The sequence below is a fragment of the Poecilia mexicana genome, unplaced genomic scaffold (genome assembly GCF_051168715.1).
Source record: "Poecilia mexicana isolate PSO_F unplaced genomic scaffold, ASM5116871v1 scaffold_22, whole genome shotgun sequence".
NCBI classification, from domain to species: domain Eukaryota; kingdom Metazoa; phylum Chordata; class Actinopteri; order Cyprinodontiformes; family Poeciliidae; genus Poecilia; species Poecilia mexicana.
This window is the reverse complement of record NW_028263391.1, coordinates 23,486,046-23,505,235: the sequence shown is the minus strand read 5'-3', so window position 1 is coordinate 23,505,235 and position 19,190 is coordinate 23,486,046. Positions and strand designations below refer to the sequence as shown.

The window sequence follows — 19,190 nt, the reverse complement described above, 5'->3', positions numbered from 1 at the left end:
TCAGTTTGCTGAAAAATCATCCGTTTGATTGATGAGTGAAATCTCACCTGGATGATCTGGACAGGTAGAGACTCAATCGTCTCCTCCAAAGCGATCTCGGCCATCTGTGGCGCAAAGTGAGGCTGCGGCATGAGGCAGCCTGCTGGCAGCCGACCAGCAGCCGTCAAACCAACGCAGACGATCCTTCACTTCACGCCGACGAAGTCCCATCATCATCCTCATCATCCTCCACACACACAGGCGAGCAGACACACTTTTATCACTTCACAGCTTGTGGCCTAATGACTTCAGACTCACACATGGATGTTCGAAACTTTCAATTATCTGTGAATTATCACACCGAGGCAGATCTGCAAACACCTTTAACACCAACAAGTCACTTTCATTTTGAATAAATTTAGTTTTTCTCCATAAAACCAATAAGGATGGAGCAGAAGCAATCCCTCCTTACATGTTATTGTTGTAAATTTAGCACACAAGTACCGGTTGTTTTTGTTTTCCTGAGATACTCAGACTAAATATGTTTCTGATTTTCCTCTCATCTCTTTTTCTGGTTGAAATTCTTCTATAATTTTGAAATATACATTTAAAAAAGTGGATGAGAATAAAAGAAATAAGTTGCACAAGAAGGTGAAACACAACAAAATATACTATTATACAATAACTGCTTGTCTAATAATAATAATAATTTAGATTATTAACTGGTTGTGCTTTATTTCAAGGTGACTGCACTACAAAGTATTTTGTCTATTTTCTAGTGCAAATATCAAACTAACTTATAAGTAGCTTTTCAGCAAGAAATAGGAGCTTGTTTTAAGTGAATAATTTATAAATATCGATGAAAAGAACCAGTTAGTATGGAGCTAAATTGGAGCCATAAAGTTTGTTCTAAAAAAAAAAATCTAAACTGAAAAAAAAGTTTGAAACTGATAATTTGGGTGTTTTGCAAACAATCACTGGTAATGATAACAATAATAACAACAATAAAAATAATTTTGCATTGTTAACTGTACTTTACTTCAGAGTGACTGCAAACTTTTATTATGTGTATAAACACATAATAAAAGTTTGCTTTTGCAGTGCAGTCACTCTGAAAACATCAAATTTCTATTGCAAATGTAAGTTTTCAGTAAAGCTTGTTTTAAGTCAATAATTTATGAATCTTGATAAAAAGTGCTAGTTCCACCGGCGTTTTTATTTTTTCATTTTTTCATTTATAACATGTTAAAGAGCAAGGACACGCTGGCAAAGCTTTAATAACTACTGGAGAGAAATAAAAGTGCAGGAAAACTTCTGTTTCTAAGGTGATCAGGAGCATTTAGCAATTCATATCTGCGGTGAGACGAATATAAAAGGGCTTTGTTGGCGTCTGAGTGCGTCGCCATGGTAACCCACAACCAGCCAAGGTCACCTGGCTGAGCGCAGGTTGGGTGTTAACAGAGGAAGACTTGGTTTTTCTGTGAAGCAGCTCAGATGAAGAAGAGTGTTCAGATTTTTGTGCTCAGCAGCTGCTGGGTAGCAGTTGGTCTGTCATACGACGCCTTCTGTCGCATTTTCAGCGATTTTCCTGCATAAATTATTATTTCTGCTGGATCCCAGTAATCAGTCGCCTGGAAGATTCACATGTGAACGTGTTTAATCTGAATGTATTTAGGAGAGTGGATCATTAAGGCTGTTTTAGTTGGAGGTATGTAATTTGTGCTTCATTCAAAATCACAAAATCTTTCCACAGATTTTTAGTTTCAAAATATGTTAGTACAGTTGAAATAAGACAGAAGTAACTTTTCAACAAGATATAATAAATAATGCTAAGTAAATATTAAGTAAATAATTCCTTAATATTGATGATAGAGTCCCAGTTCAACTGGCAGATTAGGAAAAATGTCTCATCATAACTTGACTTTTCAAACTCAGAAATTTTCTTGCTTTTTCTAGAAGATTTCTCAACATTTTTTTGTTTTTAGTAGAAGATTAATCTCAAAATTTCAGAGGTTTATATAGAAAATTTCAACTTTTCAAACTCAAGAATTTCCTTGTGTATTTCTGGGAAATTAATCTCCTTTAGGAGATAATCTAAAAAAATTCAGTTCCTGGTACTTTTCCTAAATTTAAGGAATTAAAATAAAACTTAAAATAAGCTGATTTATATTGCTTAACAAACTATTTGTAAATTACTTTTATCTAACTTCAAGAAACTAGATCAAAGATACTTGGTAAGATTTTGTATTTTTGCAGTGTGGTTTCTGAATAATAAGTCAACAACAAAGCAAGTGTCTCTTCCAACACAAACAGTGAAAAAACAGCTGACCAAACGTGCTGGAGCTCTACCTGGGTTGCTAGGTAACACGCTGGGCTTGGCTGGGGTTGCTAGGTAACGGTCACTGTGTCCTTAAAATGTGACTCAACATGTTGTAAGTGAAATAATCTGCCAGAGGAACCAACAATTTATACCTGTTCTCTACAACTTGAAAGCCAAATATTAAAGGGGGTGTATGTATACATTTGAGCCTATCAGAGAAAATTTTAAGTAAATTCAAATCCGTGCTTCAAATTCTTTATTTTGGAAAAGAAAAAGAGCCAATTAAATCCCAAAGTCCGTTTGTCTTGTTGATTTTGAGCATTTTTAAAATTCTGACTGGAACATGTAAATCTTTGTTTTTTGGCCTTTTTGGCGTAACGTGAGCAGAATTAGGACGTGCATGCTTCCCGTTGTGACTCGTTAGTTCAACCCTCATCAATCAGCTTCAAATAAACATTCACAATGAGGTCAAAGAGCCGACCAGCAGAGTTCAGAGTTCAGAGTTCATCGTTGCGTTTTGACTGATTAATGACATGTCATGCTGCAGCACCTGTTTCCACAATGAAATTAGCATTTTATCTCATGTCTTCTCACCGAGCGTCGAGTCAGAATCTCCAACAACTCGATGATCTCGATGTTTTCAGTGTTTGGATACGTTTTTGTCAAAGGCCAGAAGAATATTTATAATATTTTATGTATTTTCAGGTTGCACTCACTGACTTGATGTCTTTTATTCAGCTAAGAAATGAAAAATGAATTGTGTTTCCTTTTATCACACTAAATACTCAGAAAAAAAGTCACGTTTATTTTGATAAAATTTAGTCGTTTTCCATAAAACCAACAAGAATGTAGTGGCAACAAATGCAGCACACAAATACTGGCTGTCCTTATATCCCTGAGACTCAAATGTAATTATATTTATTTTGTTTTGTCTCTCTTTCTAGTTGAAAATGTTCAATAATTTTAAAATATAAATTTAAAAATGTGGATGAGTAAAGATTTAAGTTGGACCAGGAGATCAACCACCAGACAATTTTGGGGTTTTGCAAACAATAGCAATCACTGATAAATAATAATAATCACTTATATTATTAACTTGTACGTTTTCTTTTTTCAAAAGAAGAAAACGAAACTATAAAAAAATATTTGAACTGAAAAAATCAGGTTTTTTTTAAGTTTCAAATCTTTTTTATTTATTTATTTTTTCAGTTTTAATTTTTTTCCCATGTAATGGCCCTAATTTAGCTCCATAATCAATTACAGAGAACTGTTTTGAAACTCAAACTGGTTGGTCATTAGATGGATTAACAAACTTTAAAACACTAAATCACATAATTCTAACTTTTATATTATTTCTCCTCATTTCACTTTGTCCTGACCTCCAACTTTTCAGTTAGCGGTGTAGCTAACCAAAAAGTTAACTAAAGTGATAACCTCTGCGTAACGTTTCAATTTATGTTGTAGCTAGCCGAAAAGCTGACTAAACATTTAGCTTGCTTAGCTTTCACTGAATTAAATTTTCCCTTTAGCTGAAGCGCAAACTTTTCGGTTAGTGCTTTAGCTAACTGAGATGTTAGCTAAACATTTAGCTTACTTAGCTCTCAATTAATATTTCTGGATACATTTTGAAGTGTGAATTTACTCGGCTATTTTATAAACTTTCAGTTGAATAAAGCTCAATATTTTGGTTATTGACAGTTTGCACACTTCTGCTAATCCGCTAATAGTGGGTGTAACATTTTTGTTAGCGTTTTTGCTAACTTTGAAAACATTTAGCTTCTACTAAATTATCTTAAATTCTGAAGTATGATTTTACCTGGCTGTTTCGTAAGATAAAGTTTGACATCTGTGTTGAAGTTCTTTATTAACTATTAAGTATCCATTTTACTGTTAGTGTATTTAACTTTTAATGCGATTTAATCAAGTGCTGCTTGCTACGGAGTCAGTTTTGACACTTTTAGTTCTGTTTTGGGAAAAGCAGGATTTAAAACTAAAAATATGCCTACTCTGGTTTGTCTTTTACTTCTTTTTACATGAAGCATAGTGAAATAAGGACGTGTAGCTTTATTTTGAGAGCATATTTAAAGCCTTAACACACAATATCACAGTGCAAAATGTATTAAAAAGAATCTTTAATTTAAGTAAATTTATTCAATGTTGAGAAAATCCAATGTTATCAGATTTAATTGTGTGTGCCAGTCAGTAGCATCTGTAGAAGTTCAGATAAAATGAGTGTAATTGAAGCACAGCAGAGGGAGGCAGGTGGATGAATTGCTCAGCAGATGCAGCTTACAGTTGATTAATATAATGACACTTGTGACAGTTTGATGACTGAGAGCCCTCATTAAAAATACAGATGAAAAAGATGCATCTTCATTTTGTTTCCCGTCTGTGCAAAGTCATGTTTATCTTTAGGAATACAAAAAAAAAAGATTAAAATGAAAGTAAAACAAAGAAAACGAGCTACTTAACACAGATTGTTCATAAAATAAACAATTATAAGTTTGTTTGTAAAGAATTCTTCATTTTTTTGTGTTAAACCTGTAAAGATTTATCCGTTTTAGGAGGATTAAACAACAGTAACATAAAAATAGGTCCCACATTTGCATATTCAGTTTAATCAGGCTGTAAAAGAATGTGCCCTGTGGAGAGTAATGATGCCTTCGCATCCTGACGGATGACTGATTCTCTGCAAGTGTCAATCACGGTTAATGTCATAGCTGCTGAGCTTCTGAATAGATTCATGCTGCAGGTCATCTTTCTCAGCCTCCTGAACAAGAAAACACAACATTAAAACTTAACATGTGAGGGGAAAATCTTAGGAAATCTAAGCTAAATCTAAATATTTATCCTGGATGCTACTGAGATGAGCAGATGGGCAACAGCTGTAAAGAGCAGGAAGCTGAGGCACTGAGGAAAACACCACACTTATGATCAAAGATGGGAACAAAATGAAACACAAGGCGCTGCAACAGAACCACCATGACTCCAAACTCAAAGTTCAACAGATCATGAAAACATTAAACAGGAGATATAGCGCAAAATTCACAGTTTTGTTCTTCCATTTTGGTTTTAACTGCTACTAAAAACTGTCCAAACATTTAAAAAAAAAAAAAAGACTTAGCTGTTTTTTCACAATAAGTTGATGTTGTTGGTGTCAGGAAAATGAGTCATTTCAAAAACTTGCCAATTGTTAAGTCACAATCCATGAGCAATCCACCGTTACCTAGCAACCCCACACGAGCCAAGCCCGGTTACCCAGCAACCCTAGCTGAGCTCCAGGACGTTTGGTCTTACCACTTTACAATGACCCCTGAAAAACACAAGGGTTTTCTTAGTGACTTACCATCCAGAAACCACTTGCTACATTGTTGTTGGTTGTGCAGGAGGCTCCACTTCTGCTTTTCAAAGATGTACGGTAGGATAACTGTACATCTGTTTGCAGCCATTTTGACGTGGGAACGTAAATGTTGCATTGGGGCAGTGGGCATGGTCAGCAGCAGCTTATTGGATTTAAAGTGACAAGTCGCCCTAAAACTACAGCAGCGTGTAATAGGACCACTGTGGATAGATAATAAAACAATAAATTTTCACACAAAAAATGCCAAAAGTTTGAGATTAATCTCAAAAATTTTCTAGAAATGTTTTGTTTTTTAATTCAAAACTTTTCATTTGTAGGTAGTTGTGTTAATTTTAAGTGGAAATTTGGGTATTTTAAAAATCAAAATGGCAATAATTAATATAAATAACAAAAAATAAAATCAGGCAAAAGAAAATGTTTCCAAATCAGTTTCTATCAGTAAAAAACTTATGAAACTTTAACAAATCTTCAGTTGTGTGTCTGTGTCTGGTGAATTTTTGGTTAAAACATGTTTGTTTTTCATTCAGTGGGTAGAAAATTCAGAAGTAAGAGAAGAAATACTTTATAATAAAATTACTCAAATTACAGCGTAGTAAAATACGCCTAAAAGTATTTTTTTTCTTCAAAAAAGTCACTCTAGTAAATGTAATTGAGTAAATGTAACTAATTACTAAACATCTCTGATTTTACGAATTGACAGGATAGTTTGAAAACAGTTTGGTTTTTACAAAGTATTATTTTTTGTAGAAGCTAATAGCAGTTTACCAAAATCTGTTCCAAACGTTTGAGAAAAAACATTTCCTGATATTAACAGTGTTGGTAGCAGATGTGCATCAAAGCCTCTCAAAATGTGTTTGAGTCTCTTTTGTCGTCCAGGTAAACTGTAAATTGTTAAGCCTCATTTCTTTGGGGTCAGAATCGTCTGGCAGGAATATTAAACATGTTCATTATTCAGAAGAAGGTGTGAGCCGAGGCAATCCCATTAGGCAGTAAACAGAGGACAAGGAAGACGCCTGCTAACTCTCACGGGACGGCATCCAATTAGCACTTAAGCTTTTTCCCCAACATGTTGGCTATTTTCAAAGAAAGAGTGACAAAAATCACACAGAAACACAGACTGAACATCTTCTTTTAACATTTACAGATGCATCAAAGGTTCACCTGATTTTCATTTGTAGTGTTTTGTGTTTTTGATACTAATGAATTTAATTTGACTTTTCTGTTTCATTATAGCTGTGTTTCCATTGACCTTAAAAAGTTGCAAATTGTAATTACGAAAATTAATTTGCTCAATGAAAATGAATTTTTGTGCTCAGATGAAGTAGTATTTCAGTTGTATCAAAAAGTTGTATTGGCATCCAGGATGGTTGGCACTAAAATTTAAACAGTTTTACTTGTTATTATTATTAATGTGGTAAAGAAATTTTAATCCCAGAGCAGTGGTGCCTCCAAGTGGGGGTCAAAGGGAGGCCATGGCCCCATCTGGAAATATGCTGGCCCAGTACTAGCATAATGTTCAGGTTATATAAAACTATACAGAGTTTTAATCAATACATAAATACAAAACCCAAAAAATAGATGAATAAATTTAGAAAATTAAACATAATTTAAGTATGGGTATGTACTCAAGGAGCTAATAACTAGCACACAGCGCTAACATGATGCTACTGCTAGCAAAACAATTGTCAAGATATAACAAGAGAAATTTAATCCTAAATTAAAGTTTGTTGTTATAAATAATGTTTATGGTTACACACACACACACACACACACACACGCACACACACACACACACACACACACACACACACACACCCACACACACATATATATATATATATATATATATATATATATATATATATATATATATATATATATATATATATATATATATATATATATATATATATATATTAAAATATGAATATTTGGCAGTGATAATTACTCACATTCAAACCCAATATATTCGCACTATTCAACCTGGCATTAAAAGTGACAGAAATACTTCAAATATATGAAAGTATTTGCTGCTTTATTTCTGCAGACCAGCTCGTCCTCCGCTGCTCTTCTGCCTCCTGCCGTCTTGCTGAGATTGACCTTTTCTTTGTGTCATCACAGGTCTTATCATCTTCACACAGAAAACATACATTCCCAGTTAATCTCTGTATTGAACCTGCAGCTGATAGCTCAAGGCAGTAATAAAAGATGAAGGATCCCCTGAAGACAAGAAGGAGGAGGAGTTCCTTACCTCATCTTAAATTTAATCCCAAGAAACAGACCCAGAAAATCTGTAATTCAAATAAAAAGCTTATATTTGGAGGAAGGGAGTGAACAGTCTGAGACTGATTTTCTGAAACATTTTCCATTCATTTAATATGATTGATGTTAACATTTATAGTAGAAATCTAGGCAAACACCACTTCTGTCTAATCAGCTTTAATCCAACTCCAGTCCATTTGCCTAGAATGTCCGGTTCGGTTGTGGAGGTGGGAACGCCAATCGAACTCTGGTCCACTTTCAAACCTCGTTCTCGGTTCGGTTGAAATAAACTCTGGTGCGGTTTGAATACATATGTGAACAGCAAGCAAACCGGAGACCGCTCCAAAAGCAGGAAGTGGATTACAGCGCAGGGCATTCTGGGTAAATGAAACCAAAACAAACGAGCTAGCCTAGCGCTAGCAGGAGAAATGGCTTGTGGTCGTTACCAAAGATAAAAGAGAAATCCTCCGACAACGAAAATCTGATGGAAGGAAGGAAGTTGCGTTCAACGTCTTCTTCAGGGGTTTGTGTGTTATTTCCTCTAATGGTTCTTGGTGCAGCGCCGCCACAGGCGAGGAGGGGAACAGGTCCTTTAAAAGATTTGGTTCATTTGATTCAGTGCAGTGTGAAAGCAAACCGCAGCAGCTGGAAATGCAACAAATGTTGCAAGTTTGGTCTCAAGCCGAACCAAATCTACCGATTTATTGTCTTTACTCAACTCCACTTTGCAAGCAGCCCTGCTGATCATGGCTTGTCTGCAGGTTGAAAGACTGCTTGTCCTCCCACCGTTCCCAGTCTGCCAACAAAGGCTGATGTTATTGGGTCAGACGCTTTTCTTTTGCCAAACAGAGAAAGAAATGGAGGTAAACCCAGAAGGAAACCAAGGAAACAAAATGAACAAAACATCCGAATATTGTCAATTTCCTGCAAAAACAGAAATAAACCTTCAACCCACATAAAGATGTAGGGCTAAAGAAAATTACTTTCCTATTTATTGCAAACAAATTCAAAATGAACAGATTCCAGAAAATAAACAGAATATTCATTTAGCTTAATGAAATTGAAATGCATAAGCTGCTGCAGCTGTAAAATTAGGAAAACTGATTTATTTTTTCATACTGTAACATCTGAGAGGAAGAAGTGAAGCTAAACCCGATCATGCAAACACAACAAACATAAAGCAAATATTGCAGCGTGTAATTTCACCTCCAAACCGAGGTGTAAATGTATTACCGCTTGGTGAACACAGAGGCAGAGAGCGTGCACTGATGTGACGATAATGACAGAAAAGGGACTGTCACACACACGCACACACACACACACACACACACACACACACACACACACACACACACACACACACACACGCACACACACACACACACATACACACACACACAGACTCTCTCTCTCCCTCGGGGGATTTGCTCGCCCCGCTGAGTGGCTCAGTTTGCAATATGAAGCACAACAGGCAGGATTTCTGTTGGGACTCTTCATGCTACGCGTCTCATTTGAAAGTGATGCAGACAGGATGATGTCACTTCCCTCCACTGGGCTTGAATTTCATGTATAAAAATCAAGTTCCTCAAAAATAATACTGAGGTTTTGAAGCAACAAAAAGTAAAACATTGTGTGACACACTGCAAAAACACAAATCTTTCAGAGTGTTTTTGGGTTAGTTTATTAGTACACTTGAAATAAGACAAACTAAATTACAAGTAACTTTTCAACAAGATTTAGGAGCTTGTTTTAAGTCAATAATTGATTAATATTGATAAAAAAGTTCTAGTTCACAGGCAAATTATAATATGGAAAAAATTTCTTTCCATAAATCGTGAAAAAGGAGTAAAATCTTCGACCATAAAAGCTCAGAAATCTTCTTGAAAAGAAAACAAAGTTTCTGAGTTCAAAAGTTAAAAGTCTGCTAGAAAAAACATACAAACAAAACTTGAGATTAACCTCAGAATTTTTCTAAAAAAAACTTGTAAATTTTGAAATTAATCTCCAAAATTTGGACTATTGTGAGTTTCAAAAGTTTAAAAATATTTGACTGTTGAAAGCCAGAGATTTCTTTTTTTTTTTTTTACAAAAATTTCGGATTTCTTTTGTAACAAAATTTTGACATTCCAAACTCAGAAATATCCTTCATTTTTCTAGAAAATATCTTAAAGTAATAAAAAAAAATTCAAGAAACAAAGTTTCAACTTTTCAAATTCAGAAGTTTCTGAGTTTTGTCTAGAAAATTTCTGAGATTAATCTAAAAATTACTGATTTTTGTCCAAGCATATTTTTGACGTTTCAAACTCAGATATTTCCAAGTTTTTTGTTGAAAAATTTAGATTTTTTTTTCTTTTTTTTGACGAAAATGTACTCCTTACACTATTGCGCCGTCATATAAGTCATATTTGACGTAAATCCCTCCGTGTAACGTGTGAAATCAAACACATGCTCCCGCAGCAGAGGCCGGGTCAGCGGGGTGACGCGTGGGTCGGTTCCTCCGTCACCAAACTGAAACAAAATGGCGGCGGGGCGTGGACGAGGCTGACAGGCGGCCGTGGCAGTGTCATCCTGCGACACGTCTCCTCTGTGACTGACAGCCGATCCCAATTAACCTCAGACAGAAAAACACACACAAGTACACCTGCTCTCCGGGTCACACACACTGGTGAGACACTGATGTCATTTTACATCTAAATTATACCTTTACACCCCGTCAGAGTCAGATTATATGTAGTTAATAAAATGAAATTAGGGCTGAAATGATTAATTGGATATATTATGATTAATCGCACTAAACGATTACTGAAATAATCATCTAATTTAGTAATCAATTATCTAAATTAATCACAGACCCATTTGCTGAAACATCAGAGCTGTAATTAAGACAAAACTTTACAAAAATATTCACATTTTGCATCTAAGATTAACAAAAACTTCCTTTATTCTACCTGAAACTCTTCAAGTCATAGTTTTAGCTTCACCTGCTTCATATTCTGTTGAAAAAAATAATCATAATAAAACAAAACTCATATTAAGCGTCTTTGCTATCTAATTCGTTAATCCAAAAATTATCATCAGATTTTGTTGCATTTGAGGTAAGAAAACATTTTTCCAACCCTTATTTGTCTTAGTTAAAACTGAATTAAATTAGTTATTTGCATTTATTTGTGTATTTCTATAATAATAATAATAATAATAATAATAATAATAATAATAATAATAATAATAAGTCTTAAATAAAAAGTTTGAATTTTCAAATTTTTATCCAGTTGATCGATTCATTGTCAGGATATTTGATTCATCAATAACTGAAGTAGTCCTTAATAGCATTTGTAAATAAATTACACCTCTGACACGAATTCCCATTTAAAATTATTCATTTTATTCCCCACAACAGGAAAAATGTGACTCTGGCTCCCTCTAGCGACGATATGGGCGCAAAACGAAATGACTTTAATTGGCAGGCCTAATTTGTTTAATAGACCAAAACAAAAATAATTGCAATTTAATAATAAAATATAGTTGTCTTATAATCTAAATAAAATACAGAAGAGTCCCTCTTTGAGTAATTTAATCTGAATATAAATTCATCTGTTCTGTTTCTGGCCTCAGAACATTAATGAACAAACACAGAACCCATGAAACAAACATTATATGTTGGTGATTTGCTGCTGTGAGCGTCTAGATATTATCGTTTTCTATTCTGTAATTATGTGAATAAGCTGAATTTCGTTGAGAATAGTGTGATTCCGGCCAGTAGATGGCAGAGTTTACACATCTTGTTTTAAAAAGTAATCATGTAGTGCCCTGAAAAGCTACGAAGCATTACTTCTCCCATTTGTCACCCTATTATCACTTCATTAAAAAAAAATTACTGGTCGAATTTCTAGTGGAAATATCTTAGTATATTGAAATAAGATAAAACTGATTAAAATTAATTTTTAAGCAAAAAATGTGAAACATAAAATAAGCTGACGGCTTATGATTTCTAAATATTGATTTTGAAAAGTACTAATTACATTGCCATATTATTTCACTTGTGGCATTGAATAAGGTTTTTTTATATGTTAAATATTCTGCCAATTGAATATCTAACATTAATATTAAGGAATTATTGACTTAAAACAAGCTGCTGAACATTTACTTTCAAGTTCCTTTTATCTTATCTGAGGTGTAGAAAGATATTTGCACTAGAAACTAGACTAAAAATACTTGGTAGAATTTTGTGTTTTTGCAGTGTTCCCAGGTAATTTACTACTAATCAAATTTAGGTCAACCGGAACTACTTCCGGTCAGAGGCTCCGCCCACTTTGAGACGTTAATGAATCTTTATTGACCAGAATGAACTTCTTGAGTGTTTCTCAGAGTAATGTAGGAATAAAATAAAACTCTGGTTCTGTTTGGACCTCCGGCGGTGCTGTGGGAATGGCGAACCGGCACCAGATGAAAGAAGCCCTCCAGCAGCGCATAGAGTCATTGAAACAGCAACTCCACAGTCTGAGTCGGGACATCTGGACCCGACCGGAAGTCGCTGGCGAGGAGGTGAACGCTCACGACGCGCTGGTCCGGTTCTTCTCCGAGCAGGACCGGGCATGGACGGTCCAAAGTCACTACGAGCTGCCGACCGCGTTCCGGGCCAGCTGGGGTTCTGTCGGTACCGCCGGGAAACCCCGGCGGCTGAACGTGGGTTTCCTGTGCGAGTATGACGCGCTGCCGGAAATTGGGCACGCGTGCGGCCACAACCTAATAGCAGAAGTGGGAGCTGCAGCTGCTTTGGGGCTGAAAGCGGCGGTGGAGACCCAGCCGGAGCTCCCAGTGCAGGTAACGGTCCCTCACTGGGTTATACTGGTCTCACTGGGAGGAAGAGCAAAGTCTCAGAGGCACAAGTCAAGGCACTGCTAGTATAGATAAATACCCCCCTTGCCAAGCTGGCTAATTGGTAAAAATTACGCCAGACGACAGTGGAATATCAAAAGTACCAAAAGTCAATAAGTCCTTTATCATGTTTTACATATAGATACCTTCCTAAAGAAATGTCCTGTGTCATTTTTCACCAAAAGCAATTTATTTATTTATTCATTTATCTGGTTAAACACACTCAGAAATTTCTTAGTTTTTCTTAGAACATTTCAGAAAGTTTTTTGATGGAAATTTAATCCTATTTTTTTTCTTTCTACAATCTCCCTAATATGATGTTCACCATCTCAATGATCAATAAACTTTAATTTTGTAAAGGAAACTTTGCATTGGAACAGGAAGTTCTATCTAGCTAGCTAGAGCAGGGGTGCCCAAAGTCGGTCCTCAAGGGCCGGAATCCTGCATGTTTTGGTTCTCTCCCTGGTTTCACACACCTGGATCAAGTAATGGCTCGTTAGAAGGCCTAAGAGGAACATTGACAAGCTGAAAAGGTTGTTACCATCACCAGGGAGTGAACTTAAACGTGGAGGATGCCGGGCCTCCAGGACCGACTTTGGGCACCCCTGTTCTAGAAAGACAGACTTGTGGCACTTTTGTACTTCCATACAGGGAAAAAAATATCTAATTCTTAAACCATAAAGTATCTCTGACTTTCTTCTCTAAGCTTTTTTTATATACAATTCTTCTATGTCTCCTCCATTACATCATCTTGTTTGTAAAAACTTTATTTTGATCAAATATATAAGTAATCATTTCTGTTTACTGGTTGAGCTGGTAGTTTGAAGAATGATGTAAGCAGAAGCTTGGTCGGAGAAACTTTTCTAAAGATGAAAACAGTCTGAAACTCTCTGCTTTCATGATGATAAAGATGCATACAGTCTCATAATGTTGTCTTTATTTTAAAGGTGACCTACTATGATTCCTGGAACAGGTTAGGATTAGTCTGAAACATGTTTATTACATTTGTTACACAAACTCGTTCCTAGATAATGAGGTTTTACGGCGTCTTGTCACTTTAAATCCAAATGATCTGCTGCTGGCCACCCCCTCAACTGTACATTTACAAACACTCATAAAAATGGCTGTAAACAAATGCACAATTATACAACCACACATCTTTGTAAAGCAGAAGTGGAGTCTCCTGCACAACTAACAAGAATGCAGCAAGTGATTTCTAGATGGTAGGTCAACAACAAAACACTTGTCTTTTCCAGCAGCCATTGTACAATGCATATAGCAGTAAAACCAGCTGACCAGTCGAGCTGGAGCTCCGCTGGGGTTGCTAGGTAACACAGCAGCGCCTGTTAATTTATGACGTTCTGGAAGATTTTCAAATGGCTAATTTTTCAAACACCAAAAATCTTCAACTTATTGCCAAGAAACGGTTGGGTGGGTTTTGTTTTAAACACTTGGGCTTATAAGCAGTTGAGACCCAAATGGAAGGTCAAAAATATGCAAAATGTAAATTTTGCCTAATAGATCCCCTTTAGGCCAATTGACTTATGTGGATCATGGATCATGACTGGCACATAGAAGCTGATATTTACATCAGGCTACTGAACCCTTTTAATCCCAGATAACCGTTCTGGGAACACCCGCAGAGGAGGCGATTGGAGGAAAGATCGACCTGATCCAAGCCGGGGCTTTCACTGATGTGGATCTCATCTTCATGGCTCATCCGGCTCAGCAGGATGCCTCCTTCCTTCCCACCGTCACAATCGCTGAGTGAGCTCTTTTCCTTTCTTCTCTTTCTCCCTTAAAATAAAAACTTAAACTAACCATGTTGATGTCACAGGGTGTCAGTGAAGTACCACGGGAAGGCGTCTCATGCGTCTGCGTATCCGTGGGAAGGGGTGAACGCTCTGGATGCTGCTGTGCTAGCTTATAGCAACCTCTCTGCGCTCAGACAGCAGCTGAAGCCTGAGTGGAAACTTCATGGTGAGGGAAAAAATGTTAACAGCTATATTTCAGTTTATTTAGCCTGCTATAGAGAGAAAAACGTGGGTGTTAATTTTTCAAAGCCATATTTTTACCATGTTATCCATTCATTTATAAATTTATAACTACTCAGTGAAATCCAGAAAACACTAGCTGCATTTTTATTAAGAAATGCTCGCAAAATTTTGTTGATATTCCACTAATGTTAAAAAAAAACAACACAATTTTGCAACTGCAATGTTTCCTTTAAATAAGAAATGCAAAACTACACATGAATACATTTGTTCACACAATTAGTCATTAAAAAACATGATGTGCCATCATCCTCCTTCCACTTCCTGTCATCTTCTTTGTCATTTCCACCAGTAGCAACATTCTGTAATGCAAAAAAAAGTGTTTCCAATGCAGTTTTGCAAATGATGTAAATTTTTGTTTGTTTTTTAGCCACAATAAATTGGTTTATTTTGCAAAATTTAAACATTATTTTTCGCATCATATGCGTCGCATGATCAACAACAAGATATTTTTTGGAAAACATGAGTTTTTTTCTGAAATGTCTCTATTAAGTGTTTATTTTTGTGATTCCTATTTCCTTGTTGATAAAACAGTAGTTGCATTTCCATCGAGCAAATTGGAATTACGAAAATAAATTTGCGTATTGAAATGCGGCAATTTCGAAAAAACAAGAAAAATTTGTAATTCCTAGCTGCACAATTATATGGTCAATGGAAACGTCACTAGTTTAAAACATTTAATTATGTGCGCCAAGTGTAAACCTTGTTACTGCATATAAAAAGAAAATGGACGCTCTCTTTTCTATCCTCCATTTTTCTTTGTCTTTTTGTTTTCCTTCCTAACAGGCATCATCAAACACGGAGGGGTGAAGCCCAACATCATCCCTGCCTACTCTGAGTTGGAGTTTTATCTACGAACCCCGCGGCTCAGTGATCTTTGGGAGCTGAAGGCCAAAGCCGAGGCGTGCTTCAGAGCTGCGGCTCTGGCCACAGGCTGCCAGGTGAGCTGTTGTCCATGACTCACCTGTCGTCTAGCATCATCTTTTTTATCTCATTGCTGTAATTATGCTCCAGAATGTTTGTCGCTGTTGCATAACTGCTACCTTTGAGCTATAAGTCTCCTCAGTCTGCAGCTGATCTAAACAGGCTCTAGTTTCAGGAAACACACAAACAGAGCAGCTTGAATATGATCTTAACCTACATGAGAGCCTGGACATTTTTTATTACATTTTTAAAAACTTTGGCTGCGCTAAAGGGGAAGAGTAATGCCAAAATTCACAATATTCATGTTTTTACATTTTCATTTGGGTCTCAACTGCTTCTCAAAACAACCTAAGTGCTTAAAAAGAAACACTCAGATGTCTTTTTTTGGCAATAAGTTAATGTTTTTTGGTGTCTGGAAAATGATCCGTTTCAAAAACCTATATAAACTTTACTCATGAAATTGGAACCATATGGTAACACAACAATCAAACAATGAGGATTATTATTTTCATTCTTAAAGTAAACTTGCCAATTCTTATAGATCTTAAATTTTAAACACTGTGACTGCTCTCTTTGGTCCCTGTAGGTGGAGATAATCTACCCGGCCCATACTTACTCCAACATTCTGCCTAATGAAACTCTGGGAACCCTGTATAAAGGCAACGGAGAAGCTTTGGGCATGGTGTTTCCTGAGCATCCAGCCAGCTTCTCTGGTTGGTAAATATTTAATCTTTATAAAAACATCGTCCTCTCTGTCTGTTTTGCAGTGCTAACATTTAGCAGCAGCTCTTGTTTACAGGTTTTGACACAGAGTCATTATCACAATGAATTTCTAATTATCCGGCAGGTTCCACAGACTTTGGCAACGTTTCATTCATAGTGCCTGGGATCCATCCGTTCTTTCACATCGGCACTGACGCATTAAACCACACAGAGAAATACGCGGAAGCAGCAGGTACAGCAAAATTATTATATTATAGTTAGCTAAAACTAGCAAAAACATTTTTAACTGAAGTAAATAAAAAGTGTAACTAATGGAGAAAAATACAACTGGAAGTATAATGAATGTTTATAAAACTAAGCTAAGCTAACAGTATAAGATCCTCCGATCTCATACTGTTGCCTATCTACTGAGCACGAAGAGTTAAATCCATGGACGCATAAAATCAATGTTTAAACGGATTTGTAAAGGACGTGCAAACTCTTCAGGTGAATAACAAAGTCCTGGTGACTGGCAGAGTAAGGACATGTAGCAAGATACATGGATGCTACATGTCCAAAAACTACACTAGCTAAGCTAACTTTGCTAGCTAGGCAGTAAGTACTGCAGTATATATCACTGATATTTATCTTAGTATTACACAGAGGTGGATAGAGTACTTAAAAATTGTAACAATAAGTTGTAACTTTATAAGTTAAATATGAACAAGGTGAGAGCTAGTTCTAAGCTTGTGGCTTGTTTATTGTTGTCATAGTAACTCCATAGCAACTGCCTACCAAGATGGCCGACAGTTACAAAGTTCACTGAAGTGTGACGTCACATGAGAAATGTGTGTTAGCCTTTCGAACTGATGTTAAATTTACCCCCACCCAACACAAGCAGTTTGTCAGCTGTCGGCAAATTACAGCGCTCCATACGGCGCCTACGTTAATCCACAAAATGGCCACCGCAAAGTTTGGCAGAAAAAAATCCAGAGTCAGTTGGTTTTTCAGCAAAAATTGAATCTATTTTTGAAAATAAATTAAAAAACCTAGAACTACTACTGTAGCTAATAAAAACTAAACAATATTTAACTAATAATACTAGTGTGTTTGCTAGTTTTTATTAACTAGCAAAAACTAACTGAATTAGTCAAATGTCATACCTAAATAAAACTATTGGTTTCTGGCTATAAAGATGAGGATCCCTTCCATGTCATGTGGTGATTTCTATTTTTAGCGTTTTCTTTTCCTTCCTGCGCCAGGAGCCGAGAAGGCCCAGTTGTACGCCCTGCGGGCGGCCAAGGCTCTGGCTATGACAGCTGTGGATGTGCTGTGCTGCCCGGATCTGCTGCAGCGCGTCAGGAACGACTTCAGGCTGGCCAAACTGAGGGAGGAGACGTGACCAGAGGGCAGAAACAACTCACATTGAGACACACAAACTCCCCGAACTCGGCTGGACGGTTTCACTGCTAAAACAAGAAATTAATGGCACTTTGAAACAAATTTCAATGTATTTTACATGATAAACCAAAACAAGTGGTGTAAAAAGGGGAAGCAGAAAGAAAATGAATTATGATTATGAATTCCTTTTCTTTTACAAATAAAAAAGGAAAAGTGTGGTGTGCACAGTTTACTAAAGCTCAGTAGCGCTGCAAAAACACAAAATCTTACCAAGTATTTCTAGTTCTTGTGCAGATATCTTAGTGCAGTCGAAATAAGACAAAACTAACTTGCAAGTAACTTTTCAGCAATATAAGAGCTTGTTTTGAGCCAATAATTCTTTAATATTGATTTAAAAAGTTGATTTATAAAGACAATTTTCCCTGGTGAAAATAAAATAATCTGCTTGTGAAACTAGTACTTTACTACTGATCAAGCTCCTGTTGTGCTGTAAAGTTAAAGTACTTTTTTATTTCAAGTGGGATAAGATGTTTACACTAGATATCAGACAAAAAACACTTGGGATTTGTGTTTTTTGCTGTGAAAACATCTGTTTACACAGTGAATCTTTACGGATGTCAAGTGTTACAGTGGAGATTATAAACCAAAAATACTTGGTAAGATTTTGCCGTTGTTCCGTCTTTGTCTCTTTTACAGCATAATATTCTAGTTTTTAAACTCTCTCTTCTTCAGCAGCTTTTATGTGATAGTCGGATATTTCCCCTGAGGCTGCTTGGAGATGAAATGCAGAGACAAAGGAAAATGCTCAAAGCTGAATCTCTTTCACAGGTGAGCAGGAACTCCCGATGTGTCCTCAAATGAATGTTAATGCTGCAATGTGCCTCCCTAACTGCAGGGGGTGCTTCACTTTGAACTTTTTTTTTTATTTGGTGTTGGACCAAACTGGGGTTTATGCAATTTACATGCCGACATTCTGTCATTTAGATCTTAGTGATGTTTTCATGACTGACAGCTAAAGTGGCAGAATACTGGGAATTTATGCAAGTAAAAGCATCAGTTCAAAGGCATAAGTTGGGGGCACAAATTCTAGTTTGTTCGACATTTTTTTTAAATCCACAAAGCCAAAATTTCAAGTTCTAATAAATGACCAGCATTTTATAACTCCAAAAACAAACTCCTGGTACTTTTGGTTTGATATTTCATCACTTTTTTTGATCAGAATTGGTGGATTTTGTTGCACAAACTCAAATTTTAATCTATTTTCAATAGAACTGAATTCCAGAAACTTAAATGTTGGCCTGCTTTGTATATT

At 36.2% G+C, this 19,190-nt stretch overlaps 1 protein-coding gene across 2 annotated transcripts; it reads left to right on the top strand.

The window, feature by feature from the left end:
• Window positions 1–12,221: 12,221 nt before the first annotated feature.
• Window positions 12,222–18,094, top strand: LOC106926259 (peptidase M20 domain-containing protein 2). Of its 2 annotated transcripts, none has more exons than XM_015001061.2 (7): window positions 12,222–12,743; window positions 14,416–14,564; window positions 14,635–14,777; window positions 15,638–15,792; window positions 16,362–16,488; window positions 16,623–16,730; window positions 17,740–18,094. In XM_015001061.2, the coding sequence occupies exons 1-7, from the start codon at window positions 12,348–12,350 to the stop codon at window positions 17,877–17,879; spliced, it is 1,218 nt and encodes a 405-aa protein (XP_014856547.2). In that variant the 5' UTR covers window positions 12,222–12,347; the 3' UTR covers window positions 17,880–18,094. The 2 variants fall into 2 exon arrangements, with proteins under 2 accessions (XP_014856547.2, XP_014856555.2); XM_015001069.2 differs by having other exon boundaries at window positions 16,362–16,492; window positions 17,740–17,878.
• The last annotated feature ends 1,096 nt before the right edge of the window (window positions 18,095–19,190 follow it).

Bases quoted from the DNA above. Each gene is read 5' to 3' on its own strand.
- LOC106926259 (XM_015001061.2), top strand. From the start codon at position 12,348: ATGGCGAACCGGCACCAGATGAAAGAAGCCCTCCAGCAGCGCATAGAG. The intron at 12,744-14,415 runs GTAACGGTCCCT...TTTTAATCCCAG, and splicing joins AGCCGGAGCTCCCAGTGCAG to ATAACCGTTCTGGGAACACC. The intron at 14,565-14,634 runs GTGAGCTCTTTT...TTGATGTCACAG, and splicing joins CCCACCGTCACAATCGCTGA to GGTGTCAGTGAAGTACCACG.